Source organism: Salvelinus fontinalis, chromosome 31 (assembly GCF_029448725.1).
Source record: "Salvelinus fontinalis isolate EN_2023a chromosome 31, ASM2944872v1, whole genome shotgun sequence".
Taxonomy (NCBI): Eukaryota; Metazoa; Chordata; class Actinopteri; order Salmoniformes; family Salmonidae; genus Salvelinus; species Salvelinus fontinalis.
In genome coordinates, this window is record NC_074695.1 from 15116415 (window position 1) to 15141659 (window position 25245).

General features: G+C 43.3%; 1 protein-coding gene across 3 annotated transcripts; it reads left to right on the top strand.

Annotated features, from left to right (window-relative positions):
- Positions 1 to 5781: 5781 nt before the first annotated feature.
- On the top strand, positions 5782 to 23377 carry LOC129829629 (probable E3 ubiquitin-protein ligase DTX3). 3 transcript variants are annotated; one of them, XM_055891436.1, is made up of 7 exons: positions 5782 to 6004; positions 6254 to 6338; positions 6509 to 6550; positions 15198 to 15837; positions 15995 to 16208; positions 16688 to 16905; positions 17243 to 23377. In XM_055891436.1, exons 3-7 carry the CDS (start codon positions 6538 to 6540, stop codon positions 17316 to 17318), a joined length of 1161 nt encoding a protein of 386 aa, XP_055747411.1. In that variant the 5' UTR covers positions 5782 to 6004; positions 6254 to 6338; positions 6509 to 6537; the 3' UTR covers positions 17319 to 23377. The 3 variants fall into 3 exon arrangements, with proteins under 3 accessions (XP_055747411.1, XP_055747412.1, XP_055747410.1); XM_055891437.1 differs by lacking the exon at positions 6254 to 6338; XM_055891435.1 differs by lacking the exons at positions 6254 to 6338; positions 6509 to 6550.
- The last annotated feature ends 1868 nt before the right edge of the window (positions 23378 to 25245 follow it).

A 25245-nucleotide genomic window follows, 5' to 3' on the forward strand; every position in this document is an offset into this window, starting at 1 on the left:
TTAGCTTATGGACAAACATTAAGAATAAGCTACGTGGTGAGTTGATGCCTATTCGTCAGCTAGTTAAATTGATCATGCGTTGTTTGTTGGCAACAATGTAATTTATGAAGTATACCCACCCACAAACGACTACCCTAATATCTGTTTAACCCAGAACTAAAGTATTGTGTAATTGGTCAGTACCATTTATGTTTACATAGTTTCAGCAGGAGAGGCGGCTCATAATAATGTCTGGAAACCATGTTTGATGTAGTTTATATCATTCCACAGATTCCGGTCCAGCGATTACCACGAGCCCGTCCTCACCAATCACCTCCTGTGGTAGTTTGTCCACGAGATTAACCTTAAACTAACTTTAGATTCAAGTGTTTGTAATAACGTTTGTCTGGTAAGATTCATTACGAGGTGGGCCCTTGAAAGAAAGTCAAAAGGGCTTGAGCCCTTGCTGCACCAGGTTGTGGAACCTTTGGGCCCCATGGCTGGGGCCTAAATCAGACTGTGATACCAGTTCTTGGTATACATGTCTGAAACAAAGCATTGCAAAAACTTGGAAAGTCCCCGACAAGCCAAAATGTTGAATACAATTCCATTTTAACTTACTCTAACAGTTTTCTGAGCGTTTGATCCTTTAACTAGTTGAAATTTGAGAAAAAATAGACACAGTTAAGTATTATTGACGCTATTTTTTTAGAGCAGCGGGACTGCCGTTGAAATTTCAATCACCTGACATTTGGCAAAACCATGTAAACGCCTGCAAGACTGATTAGTATGCATGTATTGCATGCATATACTTCCATATTGTGCATATGCCTTATGTCATGAGCTAAAACAGGCTAAAACAGACTTTCCTCCGTCGAGACGTCCCTCTAAGAGCCTTCTGCTAGCTTGCTATCCCCAGCCTGCTAGCTGTCTGAATCGCCGTGTCTCCAGCCAGCCCAACAACTCACTGGACCCCTATGATCACCTGGCTACGCATGCCTCTCCCTAATATCAATATGCCTTGTCCATTACTGTCCTGGTTAGTGATTATTGTCTTATTTCACTGTAGAGCCTCTAGCCCTGCTCAATATGCCTTAACCAACCATTTAGTTCCACCTCCCACATATGCGGTGACATCACCTGGTTTAAACGTCTCTCGAGACAATATCTCTCTCATCATTACTCAATGCCTAGGTTTACCTCCAATGTACTCACATCCTACCATACCTTTGCCTGTACATTATGCCTGGACTCTATTCTATCGCGCCCAGAAACCTGCTCCATTTACTCTCTGTTTCGAACGTACTAGACGACCAGTTCTGATAGCCGTACCCTTAATCTACTCCTCCTCTGTTCCTCTGGTGATGTAGAGGTTAATCCAGGCCCTGCAGTGCCTAGCTCAACTCCTACTCCCCAGGTGCTCTCATTTGTGGACTCCTGTAACCGTAAAAGCCTTGGTTTCATACATGTTAACATTAGAAGCCTCCTCCCTAAGTTTGTTTATTCACTGCTTTAGCACACTCTGCCAAACCGGATGTCCTAGCCGTGTCTGAATCCTGGCTTAGGAAGACCACCAAAACCCCTGAAATGTACATCCCTAACTATAACCTTTTCCGACAAGATAGAACTACCAAAGGGGGCGGTGTTGCAATCTACTGCAGAGATAGCCTGCAGAGTTCTGTCTTACTATCCAGGTCTGTACCCAAACAATTTGAGCTACTTTTAAAAATCCACCTTTCCAGAAACAAGTCTCTCACCGTTGCCGCTTGCTATAGACCACCCTCTGCCCCCAGCTATGCCCTGGACACCATATGTGAATTGATTGCCCCCAATCTATCTTCAGAGCTCGTGCTGCTAGGTGACCTAAACTGGGACATGCTTAACACCCCAGCCATCCTACAATCTAAGCTTGATGCCCTCAATCTCACACAAATGATCAATGAACCCACCAGGTACCATTCAAAAAATGTAGAACCAGGAACAGATATAGCCCTTGGTTCTCTCCAGATCTGACTGCCCTTGACCAGCACAAAAACATCCTGTGGCGTTCTGCATTAGAATCGAATAGCCCCCGTGATATGCAACTTTTCAGGGAAGTTAGGAACCAATATACACAGGCAGTTAGGAAAGCTAAGGCTAGCTTTTTCAAGCAGAAATTTGCATCCTGTAGCACAAACTCAAAGTTCTGGGACACTGTAAAGTCCATGGAGAATAAGAGCACCTCCTCCCAGCTGCCCACTGCTCTGAGGCTAGGAAACACTGTCACCACTGATAAATCCACTATAATTGAGAATTTCAATAAGAATTTTTCTACAGCTGGCCATGCTTTCCACCTGGCTACCCCTTCCCCAATCAACGGCCCTCCACCCCCCACAGCAACTCACCCAAGCCTTTCCCATTTCTCCTTCACCCAAATCCAGATAGCTGATGTTCTGAAAGAGCTGCAAAATCTGGACCCTACAAATCAGCCGGGCTAGATAATCTGGACCCTCTCTTTCTAAAATGATCTGCCGAAATTGTTGCAACCCTTATTACTAGCCTGTTCAACCTCTCTTTCGTATCGTCTGAGATTCCCAAAGATTGGAAAGCTGCTGCGGTCATCCCCCTCTTCAAAGGGGGAGACACTCTAGACCAAACTGCTACAGACCTATATCTATCCTACCCTGCCTTTCTAAGGTCTTCGAAAGCCAAGTTAACAAACAGATTACCGACCATTTCGAATCCCACCGTACCTTCTTCGCTATGCAATCTGGTTTCAGAGCTGGTTATGGGTGCACCTCAGCCACACTCAAGGTCCTAAACGATATCATAACCGCCATCGATAAGAGACATTACTGTGCAGCCGTATACATCGTCCTGGCCAAGGCTTTCGAATCTGTCAATCACCACATTCTTATCAGCAGACTCAACAGCCTTGGTTTCTCAAATGATTGCCTCGCCTGGTTCACCAACTACTTCTCTGATAGAGTTCAGCGTGTCAAATCGAAGGACCTGTTGTCCGGACCTCTGGCAGTCTCTATGGGGGTGTCACAGGGTTCAATTCTCGGGCCGACTCTCTTCTCTGTATATATCAATGATGTCGCTCTTGCTGCTGGTGATTCTCTGATCCACCTCTACGCAGACGACACCATTCTGTATACTTCTGGCCCTTCTTTGGACACTGTGTTAACTAACCTCCAGACGAACTTCAATGCCATACAACTCTCCTTCCATGGCCTCCAACTGCTCTTAAATGCAAGTAAAACTAAATGCATGATCTTCAACCGATCTCTGCCCGCACCCGCCCACCCGTCCAGCATCACGACTCCGTACTGTTCTGACTTAGAATATGTGGACAACTACAAATACCTAGGTGTCTGGTTAGACTGTAAACTTTCCTTCCAGACTCACATTAAGCATCTACAATCCAAAATTGAATCCAGAATTGGCTTCCTATTTCACAACAAAGCATCCTTCAGTCATGCTGCCAAACATACCCTCGTAAAACTGACCATCCTACCGATCCTCGACTTCGGCGATATCATTTACAAAATTGCCTCTAGCACTCTACTCAACAAATTGGATGCAGTCTATCACAGCACCATCCGTTTTGTCATCAAAGCCCCATATACTACCCACCACTGCGACCTGTACGCTCTCGTTGGCTGGCCCTTGCTTCATACTCGTCGCCAAACCCACTGGCTCCAGGTCATCTACAAGTCTCTAATAGGTAAAGCCCCGCCTTATCTCAGCTCACTGGTCACCATAGCAGCACCCACCCGTAGAACGCGCTCCAGCAGGTATATCTCACTGGTCACCCCCAAAGCCAATTCCTCCTTTGGTCGCCTTTCCTTCCAGTTCTCTGCTGCCAATGACTGGAACGAACTGCAAAAATCTCTGAAGCTGGAGACTCATATCTCCCTCACTAGCTTTAAGCACCAGCTGTCAGAGCAGCTCACAGATCACTGCACCTGTACATAGCCCATCTGTAAATAGCCCATCCAACTACCTCATCCCCATACTGTATTTATTTATTCATCTTGCTCCTTTGCACCCCAGTGTCTCTAATTGCACATTCATCTTCTGCACATCTACCATTCCAGTGTTTAATTGCTATATTGTAATTACTTTGCCACTATTGGCCTATTTATTGCCTTACCTCCCTTATCCTACCTCATTTGCACATACTGTATACAGTATATACTTTTTTTCTACTGTATATACTGACTGTATGTTTGTTTATTCCATGTGTAAATCTGTGTTGTTGTATGTGTCGAACTGCTTTGCTTTATCTTGGCCAGGTCTCAGTTGCAAATGAGAACTTGTTCTCAACTAGCCAACCTGGTTAAATAAAGGTGAAATAAAAAAAATTGAAAATAAAAAAAGGAATAAACACATCTTGACTGCCACACACACAAAGACCCGCAATTTGAACAGTGGTGGAAAAAGTACCCAATCATCATACTTGAGAAAAGTAAAGATACCTTAATAAAATATGACTCAAGTCAAATTGAAAGTAAAATACTACTTGAGAAAAGTAAAGATACCATAATAGAATATGACTCAAGTCAAATTGAAAGTCCCCCAGTAAAATACTACTTGAGTAAAAGTCTAAAAGTATTTGGTTTGAAATATACTTAAGTATCAAAAGTAAATGTAATTGCAAAAATATACGTAAGTATCAAAAGTAAAAGTATAAATAATTTAAAATAACTTATATTAGGCAAACCAAATGGCACAATTGTCTTGTTTTTTAAATTTATAGATAGCCAAGGGCACACTCCAACACTCAGACATAATTTACAAATGAAGTATTTGTGTTTATTGAGTCCGCCAGATCAGAGGCAGTGGGGATGACCAGGGATGTTCTCTTGATAAGTGTGTGAATTGGACCATTTTCCTGTCCTTTTAACCTTTCAAAATGTAAATAGTACTTTTGGGTGTCAAGGAAAATTTATGGAGTAAAAAGTATTTTCTTTAGGAATGTTGTGGAGTAAAAGGAAAAGTTGTTGAAAATATAAATAGTAAAATACAGAAGCCCCAAAAAACGACTTAAGAAGTACTTTAAATGATTTTTACTGAAGTACTTTACACCACTGGTTTTGAAGTTGGTTTAATAATACTTTCCTGTAGATATTTTGTCTCAAATTTCGACCAGGTGAACGACCAACCCCACGGACAATCTGTAGAGTAAGTTCAAATATCATTTTATTCAACATTTGTGACAGACAAGGGACATTGTGTTATTTTTTTCTGTGTATATGTGAATGGCTATGCTATACACAATGTAAAGCATCGCCACTTCGGGACTAGCTGCCCTCCTTCATATTCTACATTATTGTTAGTGGGATCAGCCTCGGCTTTCAGGCCTCGCTCACGTTGTTTCATCCCAAAGTTGAGGTGAAAGCCTGGTTGAGGCTAGAGTGGGATAGGTGCCTGTGCCCCAGAGTTGCTTGAGGGACTTACAATATTGAATTGCGAGGGAGACCTTTCTGAAGGCCAATAGATATAGGAGTTGGTTCATGCCACAACCTCTACCTTGCGGTCTGGAACCTAATGGCATGGTGTACCTGTACCGGCCCATGTGTGTGTGAGAGAGAGACAGAGAGAATTCCACTCCATGGACTTGCCCAATCTTACATTGTTAAATAGGGAGTTTCACTCAGGTAATGCATGTACTACAAATACATTATGTGTGCTTAGAAGTGCATCTGTGGATTTCCCTGAATTGCTCAAGAAGATGATTCAGTCCCATCACACCCTTTCCTAAATGTTTTTTACCAATCACAGAGGGTTCTTATGACGAACTTCCTGCTTATGTTTGGCTCGTCATTAAACTGTCAGACATTGAGCTCGATCGACATTGCAGAAGACTACCGACTGACTGGTCTACAAATCACCTTGCTTCATAAAAAAAACACTCATTATTATTTGTAGATCAGTCAATCGTTCACCATTTACCCACAATGCATCGTGGACATGATGCTCTCAAACACGGCCATGGACTTTAAAGGCTAAGACATGGTTGGAAGTGCAAACAATTTCTGTAAGTATTTGTCTTGAGTACGCAGCTGTCACAAGCCGAATGAAACAGCTAACATGGAATCGTAGCCTAGTGTGTAAGTAGGGGTTGATGTTGTAGTAGGCTGTCTCAAGGACGTGGAAATAGGAAGTCAAACTCCAGTAGCGAGCGAGAAGGGGACTCGGATGAATTGTTAGCTAACGTTACGGATAGCCTAGAGTGGATATTAAGTATGTCTTGACTACAAAATACTTATCAACATATCCACTGCAGTACACGATTTTCAGGCCTCGTCCAATGGAAGATGGTGTAGCTAGTTCCATAATCTCTAAAACTCATCTGACAGCTACGGCAAAAGGTGAGACAATTTACCCCACGCCGCATTCTATTTAGTAAAATGATTATGGACGTGCCACTTAGGAATTTGAACAGAGTCGTTTGGTTCCTCGCTGCTGAATTCTAAATTAAGCGAATGTAATCTGACGTGTGTCAATGTTTACTACTTCAGTTTTTCTCTGTGTTCAACAGGGGGATATTTTCTCGATTGAAGGGAATATATGGGATCGCAAGGTAACCATCTAATAAATCATATTTATTTACACTTGTTTCATACGACTGTCAGAGGTAAAATATAGCTAACAGTTAAACGTGTTGATGGATAGAGGATCGGATTGAGGTAGGCGCAGTTTCCTTTGTTTACTCAGTCTGCATTTCAGAACAGCGGATACGTTCCTTTCAGCAGTGTCGCGATAACTACTGTCTGCCAGCCTGTTGTAGCTTGGAGGTGCGCTGCGACCACTGACACTAAACACACGCGCTCCATTTGGAAACAAACATGTTCGCTACACAGTTGTTACTTTGTAACGGTTTGCGATTAGCGATATTCCTACATTTTAACAGGTCTGTTGTCTAGCAGTGCATGAACCTTGCTTTGGCGAATCATTTGGCGCTAGCTCTCATTTTCTCATGCAAACAATAGTGTGTCAAAAGGGAAATAAAAGTATTATCAAAGATATTTATAACTAACCCAAGATAGTTAATATGTGTCATTTTTATAGTGGGAGTATGAAGCATAGTGGGCAGAACAAGTAAGGAGGTGGGCAAAGCTAAGCAGGAGTTAACGAGATCCTATTGTAGCATGTATTTGCATATTTCCGTTAGGGAACGCCTCCTTTGAAGTGCATATGTTCCCAAACTCAATTCAACCGTGCCCTCCTAACAACGCCATTAAAAAAAAAAAAAACTTTAGCAAACCGACAAGTCTATATACACACTTAGTGCACTATATTGGTGGTGAGCACATTCTAAAATTATGCTTCAGCTTTACTGCCCCTGTGATGTGTCTGGATTTCCCCTTCTGTCTGTGGTATTATTTGAGTTTTTCGCCCCCACCTCCTGGCTGCTATGTACCGGACCTCTTACTAGCTAAGAGGCGACACTGGTAGACAGTGACCTTCCCACCCGCCTGCCGAACACCTGCACTCACCTTCATTATGAGACCTGCGGGAAAACCGTGCCGGACAGACCCTCGCCTCCTGCTAGCTACTCTGACCGGTACACACTAGGCGAGAGGTGTGGCTACACAGTGAGCTAGCATGCTTGCTAGTTAGTGACCGACAGGCGGTGGTAAAGGACACTGTCTACCGTTGTCGCCCTCGGCCCTTCTTCTGTGGGGTTTATCGGAGGTTGTGATTCAACTTTATGGCACCTACTGTATTGGAGCGCCCCACCTCCTTTCTGTCCTAGCTTAAAAATGGACTAATAGAAGTTTAAAGAGAGCTTCCTACAGATGCAGGAATTCCCACATGCAGGAACTCCCTGAATTGCGTGCCGCAAATCCTCCCTTCTCCATGAAGCATAGGCCGAATAGCAGCAATGTACCCGCAGAAATAAGTGATTACATCACTGAACAGTTCCGAGGACATCCATAATTCAATGTTTTGACCTGGCTGCATGTTTAATTTGTGCTCTAACAGTCCATCTATACGCACTGATTGGAAGCTGCGTATAGGATATGTGTGGGCTTCTCATATCTCATTACTTTGTCATGTCACGATCGTTGTGGTAGGCTAGTAAACTCACATTGCACTGTTATGGCTGAGATTTGGTTAAAGAGTAGGGGGGAGTCAATTCTATGATTTCCATTTTAAAGTTTAATGAACTGAAGTTGGAGTCATTTAGAATATGAGAGTAGCCAAACTCACTGATCCCATTTAAATTATGTTTCTGATGTTGGCTATTAAGTTCAGTATTTCACTTGACATGTTCTCTATTCATGAGTGGCCTGCCTTGAACACAAGCCACTGTTGATTATGAGGGGGATGTATGATACTGTCTCTCTGTCCTCTGCGTGTCTCCTGTGCAGTTTTTCCAACATATTAGTACAGGTCACAGATAACATGGGACTGGATGAAATGAGAATATGAAACACAATAGAAACTGTTTGAAAGAGAGCAACCCGGCTCTACGTATTTGACTGGGTTGTGACTCACCGACACCGCCCCCAGTTAGAGGGGAATAAAGAAGCCCAAGAGTTGACACACAGGGAATTTGTGTTCACCCATAGGAGAAGATGTACATGGGGATGGTTCTGAAAGGTGCAGAGAAAGGAATTGGTAATATTCACATACAGGCTACAAGGGATAGAGCAGAGTAGTGGAAGGACATGAATGAGCTAGAACCATGTCATGGCCTTGAACTCCAATAGCACAATATGAAGGACTCTATGTGATAATACACTGCAGCAATAAACCGTAAGCTGTTACACAGAAATACTTCATAACAAGGACTGTATCTACTATGCATACAGTTGAAGTCGGAAGTTTACATACACCTTAGCCAAATACATTTAAACTCAGTTTTTCACAATTCCTGACATGTAATCCTAGTAAAAATTCCCTGTCTTAGGTCAGTTATGATCACCAATTTATTTTAAGAATGTGAAATGTCAGAATAATAGTAGAGAATTATTTATTTCAGCTTATATTTCTTTCATCACATTCCCAGTGGGTCAGAAGTTTACATACACTCAATTAGTATTTGGTAGCATTGCCTTTAAATTGTTTAACTTGGGTCAAATGTTTTGGATAGCCTTCCACAAGCATACCCACAATAAGTTGGGTGAAGTTTGGCCCATTCTTCCTGACAGAGCTGGTGTAACTGAGTCAGGTTTGTAGGCCTCCTTGCTCGCACACGCTTTTTCAGTTCTGCACACAAATTTTCTATAGGATTGAGGTCAGGGCTTTGTGATGGCCACTCCAATACCTTGACTTTATTGTTCTTAAGCCATTTTGCCACAACTTTGGAAGTATGCTTGGGGCCATTGTCCATTTGGAAGACCCATTTGCGACCAAGCTTTATCTCAAGACATCCGTCAGGAAGTTGTTGCTTGAATATATCCACATAATTTTCCTCCCTCATGATGCCATCTATTTTGTGAAGTGAACCAGTCCCTCCTGCAGCAAAGCACCCCCATAACATGATGCTACCACCCCTGTGCTTCACGGTTGGGATGGTGTTCTTCGGCTTGCAAGCATCCCCTTTTTTCCTCCAAACGTAATGATGGTCATTATGGCCAAACAGTTCTATTTTTGTTTCATCAGACCAAAGGACATTTCTCCAAGAAGTATGATCTTTGTGCAGTTTCAAACCATAGTCTGCCTTTTTTATGGCGGTTTTGGAGCGGTGGCTTCGTTCTTGCTGAGCGGCCTTTCAGGTTATGTTGATATAGGACTCGTTTTACTGTGGATATAGATACTTTTGTACCTGTTTCCTCCAACATCTTCACAAGGTCCTTTGCTGTTGTTCTGGGATTGCACCTTTCACACCAAAGTACGTTCATCTCTAGGAGACAGAACGCGTCTGCTTCCTGAGCGGTATGATGACTGCGTCATTCCATGGTGTTTATACTTGTGTACTATTGTTTGTACAGATGAACGTGGTACCTTCAGGCGTTTGGAAATTGCGCCCAAAGATGAACCAGACTTGTGGAGGTGAATTTTATTTTTTCTGAGGTCTTGGCTGATTTCTTTTGATTTTCCCATGATGTCAAGCAAAGAGGCACTGAGTTTGAAGGTAGACCTTGAGATACATCCACAGGTACACCTCCAATTGACTCAAATGATGTCAATTAGCCTATCAGAAGCTTCTAAAGCCATGACATAATTATCTGGAATATTCTGAGCTGTTTGAAGGCACAGTCAATTTAGTGTATGTAAACTTCTGACCCACTGGTATTGTGATACAGTGACATAATCTGTAAACAATTGTTGGGAAATGTACTTGTCATGCACAAAGTAGATGTCCTAACTGACTTGCCAAAACTATAGTTTGTTAACAAGAAATTTGTGGAGTGGTTGAAAAATGAGTTTTAATGACTCCAACCTAAATGTATTTAAACTTCTGACTTCAACTGTATATTACATTGTACAGTAGGCTAATGACATTTTTGCTAACAAGGAATTAACAATGGCAGTGTAAGAAAGGAGTGTATTTATATGAAGGAAAGTAACCTAATGCAGAGGTACATTTTAAAGTGGACAGCATACATAACATTGTTATATTATGACTCACACAAAGCCAAGTTAAACACCAACTACAACTTCCATGCACATAATTCCACCCATGATAACACTGTCAGGCTCAGAGCCATATATGTATACCCTTGCAGGAGCGTGCAGCGGTCCTGTCTGAGTAGTACCGGGCTAGCTATGAGCATCTGACATTAGGAATAACTTTTGCCCTCAGAACAGCCTCAATTGGTCCGAGCATGGACTCTACAAGGTGTCGAAAGCAGTCCACATGTGCTGGACCATTTTTGATACGAACTGTTGACCGTGAAAAGCCGAGCAGCCCATTCACCATGTGAATGGCACACATACACAATCCATGTCTCAATTGTCTAAAGGCTTACCAATCTTTCTATAACCTGTCTCCTCCTCTTCATCTACACTGATTGAAATGGATTTAACAGGTGACATCAATCGTTTTAACTTGGTCAGTCTGTCATGGAATGTTACTAATGTTTTGTACACTCATTGTAAACAACATGCTGGCAGGGTTGCCAGGTCAAGCTAAAATTCCTAGCCCGATGACTTCTGAAAATGATGCAAAAACCCTTCGCTTGATGCGGTTATCCATAAGAAAAGTCAACATTTAGAATGCAGTTTACATTAAACCACCTCTGAGCGAATTGATCTAAAGAGCTCTAGTGCGCGTAAAGTCCTTTTCCAATGCTTTGTCACCATTATATCAGTTATATCACGTTAATATGTTTTATGGAAAAAGAGTCTCCATAATAAAGAATCTAAATAGCCTACCTACAACTGGTAAAAAGTTGTCATTATGTGTGCGCATGCTGCTCTGTCTCTTTGACTCAGCTGCCTCTGCTGCTGCACACTCTCAACGCACACACATCCCTTTGGCTCTCCACCACTCACTCACTCAGTAACAGCCTGCTCACTGCCTTGTAGTCAGCAGCAGGTCACAGTGAAATATATATTATATATATACACACACGGTACCAGTCAAAAGTTTGGACACGCCTACTCATTCAACATTTCTTTATTTTTTGTAGAATAATTGTGAAGACATCAAAACTATGAAATAACACATGGAATCATGTAGTAACAAAGTGTGAAACAAATCAAAATATATTTTAGATTATTCAAAGTAGCTACCCTGTACCTTGACGTCAGCTTTGCACCCTATTGGCATTCTCTCAACCAGCTTCACCTGGAATGCTTTTCCAGTGTTGAATGAGTTCCCACATATTGAATTACTGCAAAGAAACCACTACTAAATGACACTAACAGTCCCTCCAGGATTTTGCGACATTGTTTTGTGATTTCTGCGGCCAAAAATGCTGAAAAACAGCTATTTTTCTGAAGAAAAAAAGTGGTGGAAGCTAGCTTAGAGTTCCAACATAACTTGAATTTGAGATTTAATGTCTTATTTGTGGATTGCCCCCATAATCTGGAGGTACTAAAAAATAATAAACTAGGACAAAAGAAACACCTAGGGTCCAATCTGAAATTAAAACATATCTCAAGTTCATCTTCCGTGAAAATAATTAGAGACAAAGTGATCTTTTGGGCTGTTTTTTTTTTTCTGAACATAACGAGAGGTGATGGATGCCCAAGGGCCAAGCTCATCTAGGCCTATATCTCAATGTAATCATTCATTTCATCCTCCCTATCCTCCTCCATATCAATTGCTCCACTGCGGAGTCGTTAGTTGTGATACATGAAGACCAAGGCTCGTAGGTTGTTGTTAAGAGGTTGATTGCCTACGGCTGGACAACTCAAGCTTGTAGATACTGTTGCTTCGCTCAGCATCAGCTGAGTTTGAGACTGCATCTTTGTAGCGTTTGGCCAGGGTGCTCAGCACAGGAAGACTCTCTTGAAGTGTATCCCAGAAGATATCTAAATACACCACCCCACTCACTGTGGCTCTCACAGTGGCTGATCCTACATTGGTCAAGTAGGCACCCAGTTCATCTCTCGGTACCTTACTGAAGCATGGAATAGCCTTGTAGCTGGACACTGTCATCCAGAAACTCAATGTGACGTGGTTCAAACATCCTAACTTCTTGGAGGAACTCCATGGCAGGCTGTCCATCTGACATGTACTTAGTCATTTTTTCCTCTACATTGTTGTATGCCTCTTCAACAGTGCTCACAGCAAAGGGTAAGTCGTCAACTCTATCAAAGTAGTGTGAACAAGCCTCATACTGTAGTTATTTGTTGGCCACAGTGTTCATCTGCAAGTCCTCTAAATAGTGAAAGATCTTTGTTTTCACGGGGCATCTGCTTTGGAAGATGTTGAGAAGCTGCAGGATGACTTTACACTTGTCTGTCATGATGTTCAGCTGAATCTGCAGCGACTGAACCTGCTCTTGGTTTTGTAACATCTCGTGGAGTTTCTCTACAGACTGTGGTGCTCTTCGGCCACACACCTGTGAATGACAAGGAATAAAAAAGAGGAACAGAAGAAATATTACTTATACTCACTGTGAAATGACATCGCGGCGTACAAAAAATGTAGGTCACCTTTTTCTGCATAATTACAATGATATAAATGACAATGATTTAAGCAAATGTAGAAGGCATGTAGATTGAAATCATATCTGTGTTTCCATCTCTATGAACCCCTTGTAGAGGCCCAACTGCCCTGCTGAGAACTTATTCTGCCTGTCCCTGACTGGTAAAACATATGCAAAGAACTTAGCATGAATGGGTTCAGCTGATCAAAAGGTTTGCAGAAATGGAAACTGTTGAATGATTGCACTGCTCCAGAAACACTGTCTCTACGAGGTAGGCAATAATTATCCTGAGGTCGCATCCTTTTCAAGTGGTGCGATGAGGATGTATAGTATGCATCTTCGTTTAACATCTGGAGTTTCATCAATGATGACTGTCACTGGCTTCCCTGCAAGTTGTTGCTTGAGTTCTTCCTTCACCTTCAGGTAGACATCTCCCAAGTACTTTTCCTGTAGGTGGTGGATACCAGGTACTTTTTAAACAATATTACCATTTCTAAAAATAAAAAAAATAAAAAAAAACAAAGATTGTGTTTTCGTGATCCGTATTAATTTTTACAGAGTTTTAAACGGCAAAGCTGACAAATTGCACTCAGTGCTTTGAGCCGTGCTCTCCATAGACCGACTGGGGAGAGCAGAGTGCCGACCACCCTACTAAAGCCAAGGTCGGCGGCGTAAAAGTTTGAGTAAAAGGCCACTCACCTTGATTCTTTCAGTGCTTGCCGCAGTCTTCCCTGCTACCACGTCAGTCATGGAGATCTGCTCCTGCTGCTGTGGGAACTGTTCTGACATTTCCATATGCTTTGCTGATTCGAAGTGACTGTTGATTGACAACTTTCAGCAAAACAATTTCCCCCCACTTCCATGTAAAACATTTGGAAATAGGTCTTTTAACTGTTATTTTTGTTGGCAAATGAGATTGATTTCTGGTCATTGTACTGCCTGTCAGCCATCAACAATCAGCCATCTTCGCACGCTGACAGGCCAGGGGGAAAAAACTTGTGGTTGAAATTGGGCCTTTTTCCACGGTAACCGTGCAGTAATTGGTCAAAATTACTAACCCGCTTTTGATTGGACCTTTTTATGCGCTAAAAGTGTGGGGATTGGTCAAAAGTGTGAGCTCTTGCATAATATGCACTGATTGTTTGATTTTTGCATTGATGCAGTATCGCACAATCCTGGAGGGACTGCAATAAGAAGAGACTTGCTTGGGCCAAGAAACACGCGCAATGAACATTAGACAGGTGGAAATCTGTCCTGTGGTCTGATGAGTCCAAATGTGAGATTTTTGGTACCAACTGTTGTCTTTGTGAGACGCAGAGTAGGTGAACGGATGATCTCTGCATGTGTGGTTCCCACTGAGAAGCATGGTGTAATGGTGTGGTGGTGCTTTGCTGGTGACACTGTCAGTGATTTATTTAGAGGTACAATTAAGGTACAATTAGTCATGCTGGTTAATTGGTTATCACAGCATTCTGCAGTGATATGCCATCCCATCTTGTTTGGGCTTAGTGGGACTGTCATTTGTTTTTCATCAGGACAATTACTCAACATACCTCCAGGAGAGTGATAGAGTGCTGCGTCTGATGACCTGGCCTTCACAGTAACCCGACCTCAACCCAATTGAGATGGTTTGGGATGAGTTGGACCGCAGGGTGACGGAAAAGCAGCCAAAAAGTGCTCAGCATATGTGGAAAGTCCTTCAACACTGTTGGGAAAGTATTCCAGGTGAAGCTGGTTGAGAGAATGCCAAGAGTGTGCAAAAATCTGTCAAGGCAAAGGATGGTTACTTTGAAGAATCTCAAATATAAAAAGTATTTATTTATTTTTAAGAGAAATGCCATGGTGCCCGAGGTGCAATTTAGCCCAAAAACCGGCAACCCGCGAACAATACATTTTCACCCGTGACATTGTTTTCAAAGTAGGTCAATTTGCAGTGAACATGGCAACACTGCTTGCTGGAACTTAGTCCCACAGCACATTCGGCAGGGGAGTCTCTAACATTGTTTTTAATGCAAATGTTAACAACTACGTTCACTGCATTATTTGAAATGTTAGTCTCTCTGTTGTGTGTTTCCTGTACATTTTCCTCCGGTGCAGTAAGTTTAGCATGACATTTTCCTTTTATGTTAGGCTTGAATATGTGTCTAATGGCTTGTCTCGTATTTCCCTATGCAGTTTCATCGGATGAGATGAGTGTGCGCGGGGGGCAGGGTAGTGACGAGGTGCTGGTGTCCCAGGCGGTGTGGGACTACCTGGCTGCCGCTGGCCAGCCCTGGCTCATAGACTTTCAGGACAAGCAGGGCTTGAGCGCCGGCATCATCCGCCGAGGGGAGCGGGGAGGCTGCTGCGCAGTGCGGCTACGCCCCGTAGAGGGATCCCGCTCTGGGGGAGGACCCGGGATGATGGAGGAAGGACCCATCTCCAACGAGACCCGCAAGGCCTTCATAGACTTATGCCGCTGCGCCCGCAAAGAGATGAGCAAACAGGATGGGGGTCCTAAACGGAAGAGGTCCCTGCTGCCCTGCGTTGGGGTGGGGGTCCTGGAGGGGGATGGAGAGGGGAGCCTGCTACCACCTCAGCCTCCCCAGCCCAGACGCTCTCAGAGGCAGCAACAGAGATATAAGAAGCCAGCGGAGGAAGAGACCTGTGTGGTCCTCTCCAACTCCACGTCCCACAACGAATCCGGACAGAGGAAGATGGAGGTCAGCTGCAGTATGATGGCCTCCTCTCATAACCAATCCCACAGTGAAGCAGACGACTACACCTCATGTTCCATCTGCATGGGTGACATGGTGGAGAGGACCACGCTGGAGAGGTATAGCTACATATTTAACTTTTGTGTTCAGTAATTCTCAAGGTTTTTCCAAACCATGAAATGTGTCAGCCTTCACTGCTATTGATGCTATGTAATGTTTTCAAAATTATAAGTAAAAGTGTTCTCTCTCTTTCACTTTGACCCCCCCCCCCCTAAGGTGCGGCCACGCATTCTGCCGGTTGTGTCTGGACCAGGCATTCAAGGTGAAGAGAGCGTGTCCTGTGTGTCGTCAGGTGTACGGCCAGCTCATAGGGACCCAGCCGGCTACCGGGTGTATGATGGTGGAGAGGGACCCAGATCTGGAGTTGACAGGACACGAGGGTTACGGGTGTATCTGCATCATCTACAGCTTCCCACCTGGTTTACAGGCGGTGAGTATGTATGTGTGTGTGTGTGTGTGTGTACTAAAGACACATGGAAGGGTATAGAAATGGGAACTAGTAAGAAGTTTTGGTCTAGTCCATTACCTTTCATGGTTTTCCTATATCTGACACATCATTTACATTGCTAACCATCTCTCTTTTGTATTTTTAATTGTGGCGAATACAGCAATGTTTACAAATCCCAGCTTGGATCTTTTAATGGTTCGTATCCAGGCTGTATCACAACCGGCTGTGATTGGGAGTTCCATAGGGAGCGCACAATTGGCCCAGCATCGTCCGGGTTTGGCCGGTGTAGGCCGTCATTGTAAATAAGGATTTGTTCTTAACTGACTTGCCTAGTTAAATAAAATACAGTCCATGCTTGAAGTAATGTTATTGAATGTCTATACCACTTTACTTCATTTCTGTGGATATAATTGTTCATGTTCTTTTCTAACTTTCCTCTGAATTATGCCTGGGTCCTGCAGCTGGAGCACCCTAACCCGGGGGTGAGGTACCCTGGGACGGACCGCGTGGCTTACCTCCCAGACAGCCCAGAGGGGAACCGGGTCCTGGGCCTGCTCCGCCGGGCCTTCGAGCAGCGCCTCATCTTCACCATAGGGACCTCCATGACCACAGGAATGCATAACGTCATTACCTGGAACGACATCCACCACAAGACCTCCTTATGGGGCGGACCACACTGGTATGGAAACAGATGTCTTTACTGAACGCTATTAGAGATTCAAGTATGTTTGAGAGATGTGACAAGTCATGTTTACATTTTTGTGAAAAAAGCTATTGATGACTGCTTGAATGGAAGTCAAAAAGAATCATATGGCTTAGTTTGTTCTTATGAGATGTAACATAATTTTTTTTCTTCAGCTTATATCAATAGAAAGCTATAAATGTTTTGAGCATGTAGTGGGGGGTTAAATTGTGATTATTGTCGTGCATTTGCTTCTAGAAGGAACTCTAGCTGTTTCTGTGATTACAACAACTCTCTGACCTGCTGAGGGTTTTCTGTTAATTTCTCCTGACAGCTTTGGATATCCAGACCCCACTTACCTGGTGAGAGTGACCGAGGAACTCAGAGAGAAAGGCATCACTGCAGACTGACCGTACAGATTCTAGAATGATTATTCTAGGAACATTTTAGGAACCTCTGACTATCCTGCCCTGCTGCTGCTGGTGGTTGCTAGGCTGCAGGCTCCTGGACCAAGACCCAGCAGAGCAGCGGATGAATACGAGATGTGACTGGGCCCCACAGCAGCCGCAGGAGTACGGCCCAGTGGAGGCCCACATATCCCTACAAGACCACTCGATGGGGTCTCCTACCTTCCACTTCAGTCAAATTTTCACTAATCATGCATTGATGTCAATTGGAGACCATTTGACTTAAGTGGAATTTAGGATTCACCCTTATGTTCCTATCCTCGTTATCTATCTTCTGAGTTCGGCTCAACCCAGCAGCACTTTGTGTGGAAGAGAACATACAAATGAGTGCAGTGCAATCTCTGTGTGAGCTGTTTTTGGCTGCACTCATCCAAGTATTTATCATATAGGGATTCATAATGTGGAGGTACATACTACTTAAATATTATTTTGAAACCTAAGTTCAAAGAATAGTCCTATTTTGTCTGTTATATTAATGTTTATTTCCACGCTGGGACACACATTCTTTATTTACCTGTTAAAAACACATGATTTGTGCTCTGTCCAGTACGCTCGTAGAATAATTATATTTTTCTTTATGTAATTATGTTAATAATAACCTGTTATTTACACTGTATTAAGACAGTACTCGAGATAGTTGGTGGCAGGCAGAATAGTACTGTCTGTTTCAATAGAAAGCTCCTAAAGAAATAATTTAATTTCTCTGAAAGGAGTTGCACTCGAAGGCACTTTGTCAAGGAGGGAGGGAGTCCATCAGTTCAGTCACTGTTGGAGGGGGAGTTGTTCTCTGCATAGAATAAGAATTATCCTTTTGAATTAGAATGATCATTCTAATTCTGTGGTTCTCTGCTTCCACTTCAGGGAACTGGTAGATGGAAGAATGCTCTGGAGCAAAGCCAGGCAGGCGTTAGTCGTTAGCAGCCGTGAAGCTAATAGCCTGGTAGCTATAAGTTGATGTCAATTTGCTTAGAGCCCTTCATTTCCCTTTTGATCTTCCTCTCCTTTGATTTCTTCTCCTTTTTACTTAAATAGGAAGAATGTTTTTTATTTGATGTCTCTCTGCTGCACCGTTCGGTTCTAGATGATGAACCAGGAATGTCCAGATAGACTGACTACTAAGTATGAGATTCATTGTCATTCCTGACCGTCCCTTGCTCTCTCTCTCTCCCTTCGGTTGTTTCTCTACTCTAAGATGTTATCCCTCCGAAGACCTGTATTCAAAAAAGTGTCTCAGAGTAGTAGGGCTGATGTAGGATCAGTGTGGCCTTTTCAATCATAATGAATGAGTAGGGACCCTGATCCTAGGTCAGCACTCATACTCTGACAAGCTTAACGAATAGGAGACCAGGTTTTGAACGGAGTTCAGTTTGATTTCCAGTCAGCCAGCCAGTCAGTCAGCACTCCTCATTTTCTAATAACCAGATTTACTTGATGTCAAATAAGAAGGGCGTGATGTCGAACCACTTAAACCAAATCAAATGCACAATAGGGCTGTATATTTATTACCTCTGACCCCGGCTGAAATGGCACCCTATTCCCTATATAGAGTAATAGTGCCCGTAGGCTTCTGGTCAAATGTAGGGCACTAATATAGGACTCTGGTCTAAAGTAGTGGAGGGAATAGTGTACCATTTTGGATGCAAGCCCTATCTGACCAGGAGACGTTTGTTTGATGATTGTCTCATAAATAATGAGGTATCTATCTGCTGTAATTCACATTTGTCTTCTACGGGAATAATCTAGGATTAACAAAATAGTTACCTGTAATATGAAAATGTTGAGGAAACTCCTGCAGCCCCTTACAGCGGTATTGTCAGTGATGTATTTAGTTCCCTTGTTTTTGATACATTTATCTAACTGTTAGCGTGCCTATATTCTGGTTTGAAGACAGTGGATCATGTTGATGTTAATTCATGAAAAGCATGTCTTTTTACTAGACTGTCTTAATTGTTATTTGGAGGGTGAGACTCAGCAGCGTTGTGTTATCTGGCTTTCTGCCGTTTTTTCAGAATATATATACTGATGTGTATCTGCATGAGTTTTTCTGTGATATGTCAGATGAAAGCAGTCCAACGACGTAGCCTCACTCACAAATGATCAAGCTCTGTGTGTGAAAGAGTCATTTTGCATGAGAAAATGATGCATATAGATAGTGCAGTGCTCTCCAACCCTGTTCCCGGAGAGCTACCCTCCTGTAGGTTTTCACTCCAACCCTGTTCCCGGAGAGCTACCCTCCTGTAGGTTTTCACTCCAACCCTGTTCCCGGAGAGCTACCCTCCTGTAGGTTTTCACTCCAACCCTGTTCCCGGAGAGCTACCCTCCTGTAGGTTTTCACTCCAACCCCAGTTGTAACTAACCTGATTCAGCTCATCAACTAGCAATGTTTTTGGAATCCGTTGTGCTTGATTAGGGTTGGAATGAACCTACAGAACGGTAGCTCTCCAAAAACAGGGTTTGAGAGTCCTGGTCTAGTGACTCTATTCTGTTACCTTCTCCTAATCATTTGTCTGCAGTCAGATGATGTAAAATAATATAAACTCAGCAAAAAAAGAAACGTCCTCTCACTGTCAACTGCGTTTATTTTCATGTGTAAATATTTGAATGAACATATGATTCAACCACTGAGACATAAACTGAACAAGTTCCACAGACATGTGACTAACAGAAATTGAATGTGTCCCTGAGCAAAGGGGGAGGGGGGGGGGGGTCAAAATCAAAAGTAACAGTCAGTATCTGGTGTGGCCGTGCATCTCCTCCTCATGACCTGCACCAGATTTGCCAGTTCTTGTTGTGAGATGTTACCCCACTCTTCTACCAAGGCACCTGCAAGTTCCTGGACCTTTCTGTGGGGAATGGCCCTAGCCCTCATCCTCCGATCCAACAGGTCCCAGATGTGCTCAATGGGATTGAGATCCGGCCTCTTCACTGGCCATGGCAGAACACTGATGTTCCTGTCTTGCAGGAAATCACGCACAGAACGAGCAGTATGGCTGGTGGCATTGTCATGCTGGAGGGTCATGTCAGGATGAGCCTGCAGGAAGGATACCACATGAGGGAGGAGGATATATTCCCTATAATGCACAGCATTAAGATTGCCTACAATGACAACAAGCTCAGTCCGATGATGCCGTGACACACCGCCCCAGACCATGATGAACCTCCACCTCCAAATCGATCCCGCTCCAGAGTACAGGCCTCTGTGTAACACTCATTCCTTCGACGATATACGCAAATCCGACCATCGCCCCTGGTGAGACAAAACCGTGACTCGTTAGTCGAGCACTTTTTGCCAGTCCTGTCTGGTCCAGCAACGGTGGGTTTGTGCCCATAGGCGATGTTGTTGCCGGTGATGTCTGGTGAGGACCTGCCTTACAACAGGCCTACAAGCCCTCAGTTCAGCCTATTGCGGACAGTCTGAGCGCTGATGGAGGGTTTGAGCGTTCCTGGTGTAACTCGGGCAGTTGTTGTTGCCATCCTGTGCCTGTCCCGCAGGTGTGATGTTCGGATGTATTGATCCTGTGCAGGTGTTGTTACACGTGGTCTGCCACTGCGAGGATGATCAGCTGTCTGTCCTGTCTCCTTGCAGCGCTGTCTTAGGCGTCTCACAGTGCGGACGTTGCAATTAATTTCCCCAGTCCTCATGCCTCCTTGCAGCATGCCTAAGGCACATTCACACAGATGAGCAGGGACCCTGGGCATCTTTCTTTTGGTGTTTTTCATAGGACACTAAAGAGGCCTTTCTACTGACTAAGTTTTCTTAACTGTGACCTTAATTGTCTGTAAGCTGTTGGTGTCTTAACTACCGTTCCACAGGTGCATGTTCATTTAATTGTTTATGGTTCATTTAACAAGCATGGGAAAACGTGTTTTAAATCCTTTACAATGAAGATCTGTGACATTATTTGGATTTTTATGAATTATCGTTGAAAGACAGGGTCCTGAAAAGGGGACGTTTCTTTTTTGCTGAGTTTACTAGGCCCATACGTTCATTAAATATCCCTTTCGTGTGCTATATACAGTTGAAGTCGGAAGTTTACATACACTTAGGTTGGAGTCATTAAAACTTGTTTGTAAACAAATTTGTGGAGTGGTTGAAAAACTAGTTTTGGCAAGTCGGTTAGGACGACTTTGTGCATGACACAAGTAATTTTTCCAATTTTTTTTTAGACAGATTATTTCGCTTAATTCACTGTATCACAATTCCAGTGGGTCAAAAGTTTACATACACTAAGTTGACTGTTCCTTTAAACAGTTTGGAAAATTCCAGAAAAGGATGTCATGGCTTTAGAAGCTTCTGATAGGCTAATTGACATAATTTGAGTCAATTGGAGGTGTACCTGTGGATGCATTTCAAGGCCTACCTTCAAACTCAGTGCCTCTTTGCTTGACATCATGGGAAAATCAAAAGAAATCAGCCAAGACCTCAGAAAAAAATGGTTCATACTTGGGAGCAATTTCCAAACGCCTGAAGGTACCACATTCATCTGTACAAACAATAGTACACAAGTATAAACACCATGGGACCACACAGCTGCCATAGCGCTCGAAGTAGACGAATTCTGTCTCCTAGAGATGAATGTACTTTGGTGTGAAAAGAGCAAATCAATCCCAGAACAAAATCAAAGGACCTTGTAAAGATGCTGGAGGAAATGGGTACAAAAGTATCTATATCCACAGTAAAACGAGTCCTATAACGATACAACCTGAAAGGCCGCTCAGCAAGGAAGAAGCCACTGCTCCAAAACCACCATAAAAAAGCCAGACTGGTTTGCAACTACACCTGGGGACAAAGATCCTACTTTTTGGATAAATGTCTGATGAAACAAAAATAAAACTGTTTGTCCATAATGACCATCGTTATGTTTGGAGGAAAGAGGGGGATGCTTGCAAGGTGAAGAACACCATTCCAACCGTGAAGCACGGGGGTGGCAACATCATGTTGTGGGGGTGCTTTGCTGCAGGAGGGACTGGTGCACTTAACAAAATAGATGGCATCATGAGGCAGGAAAATTATGTGGATATATTGAAGCAACATCTCAAGACATCAGTCAGGAAGTTAAAGCTTGGTCGCAAATGGGCTTCCAAATGGACAATGACCAAATGCATACTTCCAAAGTTGTGGCAAAATGGCTTAAGGACAACAATGTCAAGGTATTGGGAGTGGCCATCACAAAGCCCTGACCTCAATCCCATAGAAAAGTGGGTAGAACTGAAAAAAGCGTGTGTGAGCAAGGAGGCCTACAATCCTGACTCGGTTACACCAGCTCTGTCAGGAGGAATGGGCCAAAATTCACCCAACTTATTGTGGGAAGCTTGTGGAAGGCTAACTGAAAGGTTTGACTCAAGTTAAACCATTTAAAGGCAATGCTACCAATTACTAATTGAGTGTGTAAACTCATGACCCACCGGGAATGTGATGAAAGAAATAAAAGCTGAAATGATTCTCTACTATTATTCTGACATTTCAGTCTTAAAATAATGTGGTGATCCTAACTGAATTTTTACTAGGATTAAATGTCAAGAATTGTGAAAAACTGAGTTTAAATGTATTTGGCTAAGGTGTATGTAAACTTCTGACTTCAACTGTATCAAATGGCACCCAATTTCCTATAGATTGCACTACAGGGCTCTGGTCAACTGGATGGGGTGGTGAAATATAGTGGACTATATAGAGAATCGGGTGCTCAGAAGTGCACTACGTAGGAAATAGTGTTCAATTTGGGACGTATACCATTTTTTGTTTAGGGACCAACTGGAATATCTTTGGGAGACATGAATAGTAGTTTAAATCAAGCTACCGTGCAAATATTTCTATGCAGTGAACTGGGTGTTGGGATACAGGGGAATTAATCAATACTGAAAAGAGTTGCACATTGCAAATTGATTGTTAAAATGTTTTGCTTTTCTAATTGTGTTGATTTGTATTTTATGAGTCTGTTAATATTCAAAAAATAATGTGGTTTACATTTTAATACTTGAATAAAAAAATGTTTTGTTCTGTTTGGTGGTATTCATTGTGTATAATTTATTACTATGTAAATAGCATCACATTGTGAATATACTACATTTATGAACCTGTTTTTCACCCTGTTATACAGCTAAAGTTATAGCAAGAATATCTTTCATTGTAGCATGCTTGTACAGTAGGCCTAGGAGCAACTGGTGATGTACAGTGCATTCGGAAAGTATTCAGACCTCTTGACTTTTTTTCACATTTTGTTACGTCACAGCCTTATTCTAAAGTTGATTAAATAGTTTTTTCCCCTCATTAATCTACACCCAATACCCCATAGTGACAAAGCAAAAACTGTTTTTTAGAAATTTTTGCAAGACCCTTTGCTCAGTACTTTGTTGAGGCACCTTTGGCAGCGATTACAGCCTTGAGTCTTGGATATGATGCTACAAGCTTGGCACACCTGTATTCTTCTACACAGATTCTCTCAAGCTCTGTCAGGTTGGCTGGGGAGCGTCGCTGCACATCTATTTTCAGGTCTTTCCAGAGATGTTCCATTGGGTTCAAGTCTGGGCTTTGGCTGGGACAATCAATGACATTCAGAGACATCCTCTCCTGTTTTGTCTTGGCTATGTGCTTAGGGTCATTGTCCTGGTGGAAGGTGAACCTTCTCCCCAGTTTGAGGTCCGAAGCACTCTGGAGCAGGTTTTCATCAAGGATCTCTCTGTACTTTGCTCTGTTCATCTTTCCCCCAATCCTGACTGGTCTCCCAGTCCCTGCTGCTGAAAAACATCCCCACAGCATGATGCTGCCAGCACCATGCTTCACCATAGCTATGGAGCCAGGTTTCCTCCAGACGTGACACTTGGCATTCAGTCCAAAGAGTTAAATCTTGGTTTCATCAGACCAGAGAATCTTGTTTCTCATGGTCTGACAGTCTTTAGGTGCCTTTTGGCAAACTCCAAGCGGGCTGTCGTGTGCTTTTTACTGAGGAGTGGCTTCCATCTGGCCACTCTACCATAAAGGCCTGATTGGTGGAGTGCTGCAGAGATGGTTGTCCTTCTGGAAGGTTCTCCCTTCTCCACAGAGGAAGTCTGGAGCTCTGTCAGAATGACCATTGGGTTCTTGTTCACCTCACTGACCAAGGCCCTTCTCCCCCATTTGCTCAGTTTGAACAGGGGGCCAGCTCTAGGAGGAGTCTTGGTGGTTCCAAACTTCTTCCATTTAGGAATGATGGAGGCCACTGTTCTTGGGGACCTTTTAATGCTGCAGACATTTTTAGGTACCCTTCCCTAGATCCGTGCCTCTGCACAATCCGGAGCTCTATGGACAATTTGTGCCATGGGGGAGATCTTTGTGGGCTATACTTGTCCTTGTCTCAGGATAGTAACTAGGTAGTTGAAGATATCCCTCTAGCAGTGGGAGGGCTGTGCTTTGGCCAAGTGGGAGAGGTTATATCCTGCCTGTTTTGCCCTGTCCGGGGGTATCGTCGGACGGGGCCACAGTGTCTCCCGACCCCTCCTGTCTCAGCCTCAAGTGTTTATGCTGCAATAATTTATGTGTCGGGTGGCTAGGTGTCCGGTGCCCTGTGTGAATTAAAGTGTGATCTCTCTAATTCTCTTTGTCTCTCTCTCTCTCGTTCTCTCGGAGGACCTGAGCCCTAGGACCATGCCTGGCCTGATGACTCCTTGCTGTCCCCAGTTCACCTGGTCATGCTGCTGCTCCGGTTTCAACTGTTCTGCCTGCGGCTATGGAACTCTGACCTGTTCACTGGACGTGCTACCTTGTCCCAGACGTGCTGTTTTCAACTCTCTAGAGACAGCAGGTCTAGAGATACTCTGAATGATCGGCTATGAAAAGTCAACTGACATTTACTTCTGAGGTGCTGATTATTACTATCTGACCCTGCCCGTCATC

Excerpts from the sequence above, each read along its gene's own strand:
- LOC129829629 (XM_055891435.1), top strand. The coding sequence starts at position 5,980 with ATGGTTGGAAGTGCAAACAATTTCT. Across the intron at positions 6,005-15,197 it reads TGGAAGTGCAAACAATTTCT|TTTCATCGGATGAGATGAGT; the intron begins GTAAGTATTTGT and ends TTCCCTATGCAG. Across the intron at positions 16,906-17,242 it reads TTATGGGGCGGACCACACTG|CTTTGGATATCCAGACCCCA; the intron begins GTATGGAAACAG and ends TTCTCCTGACAG.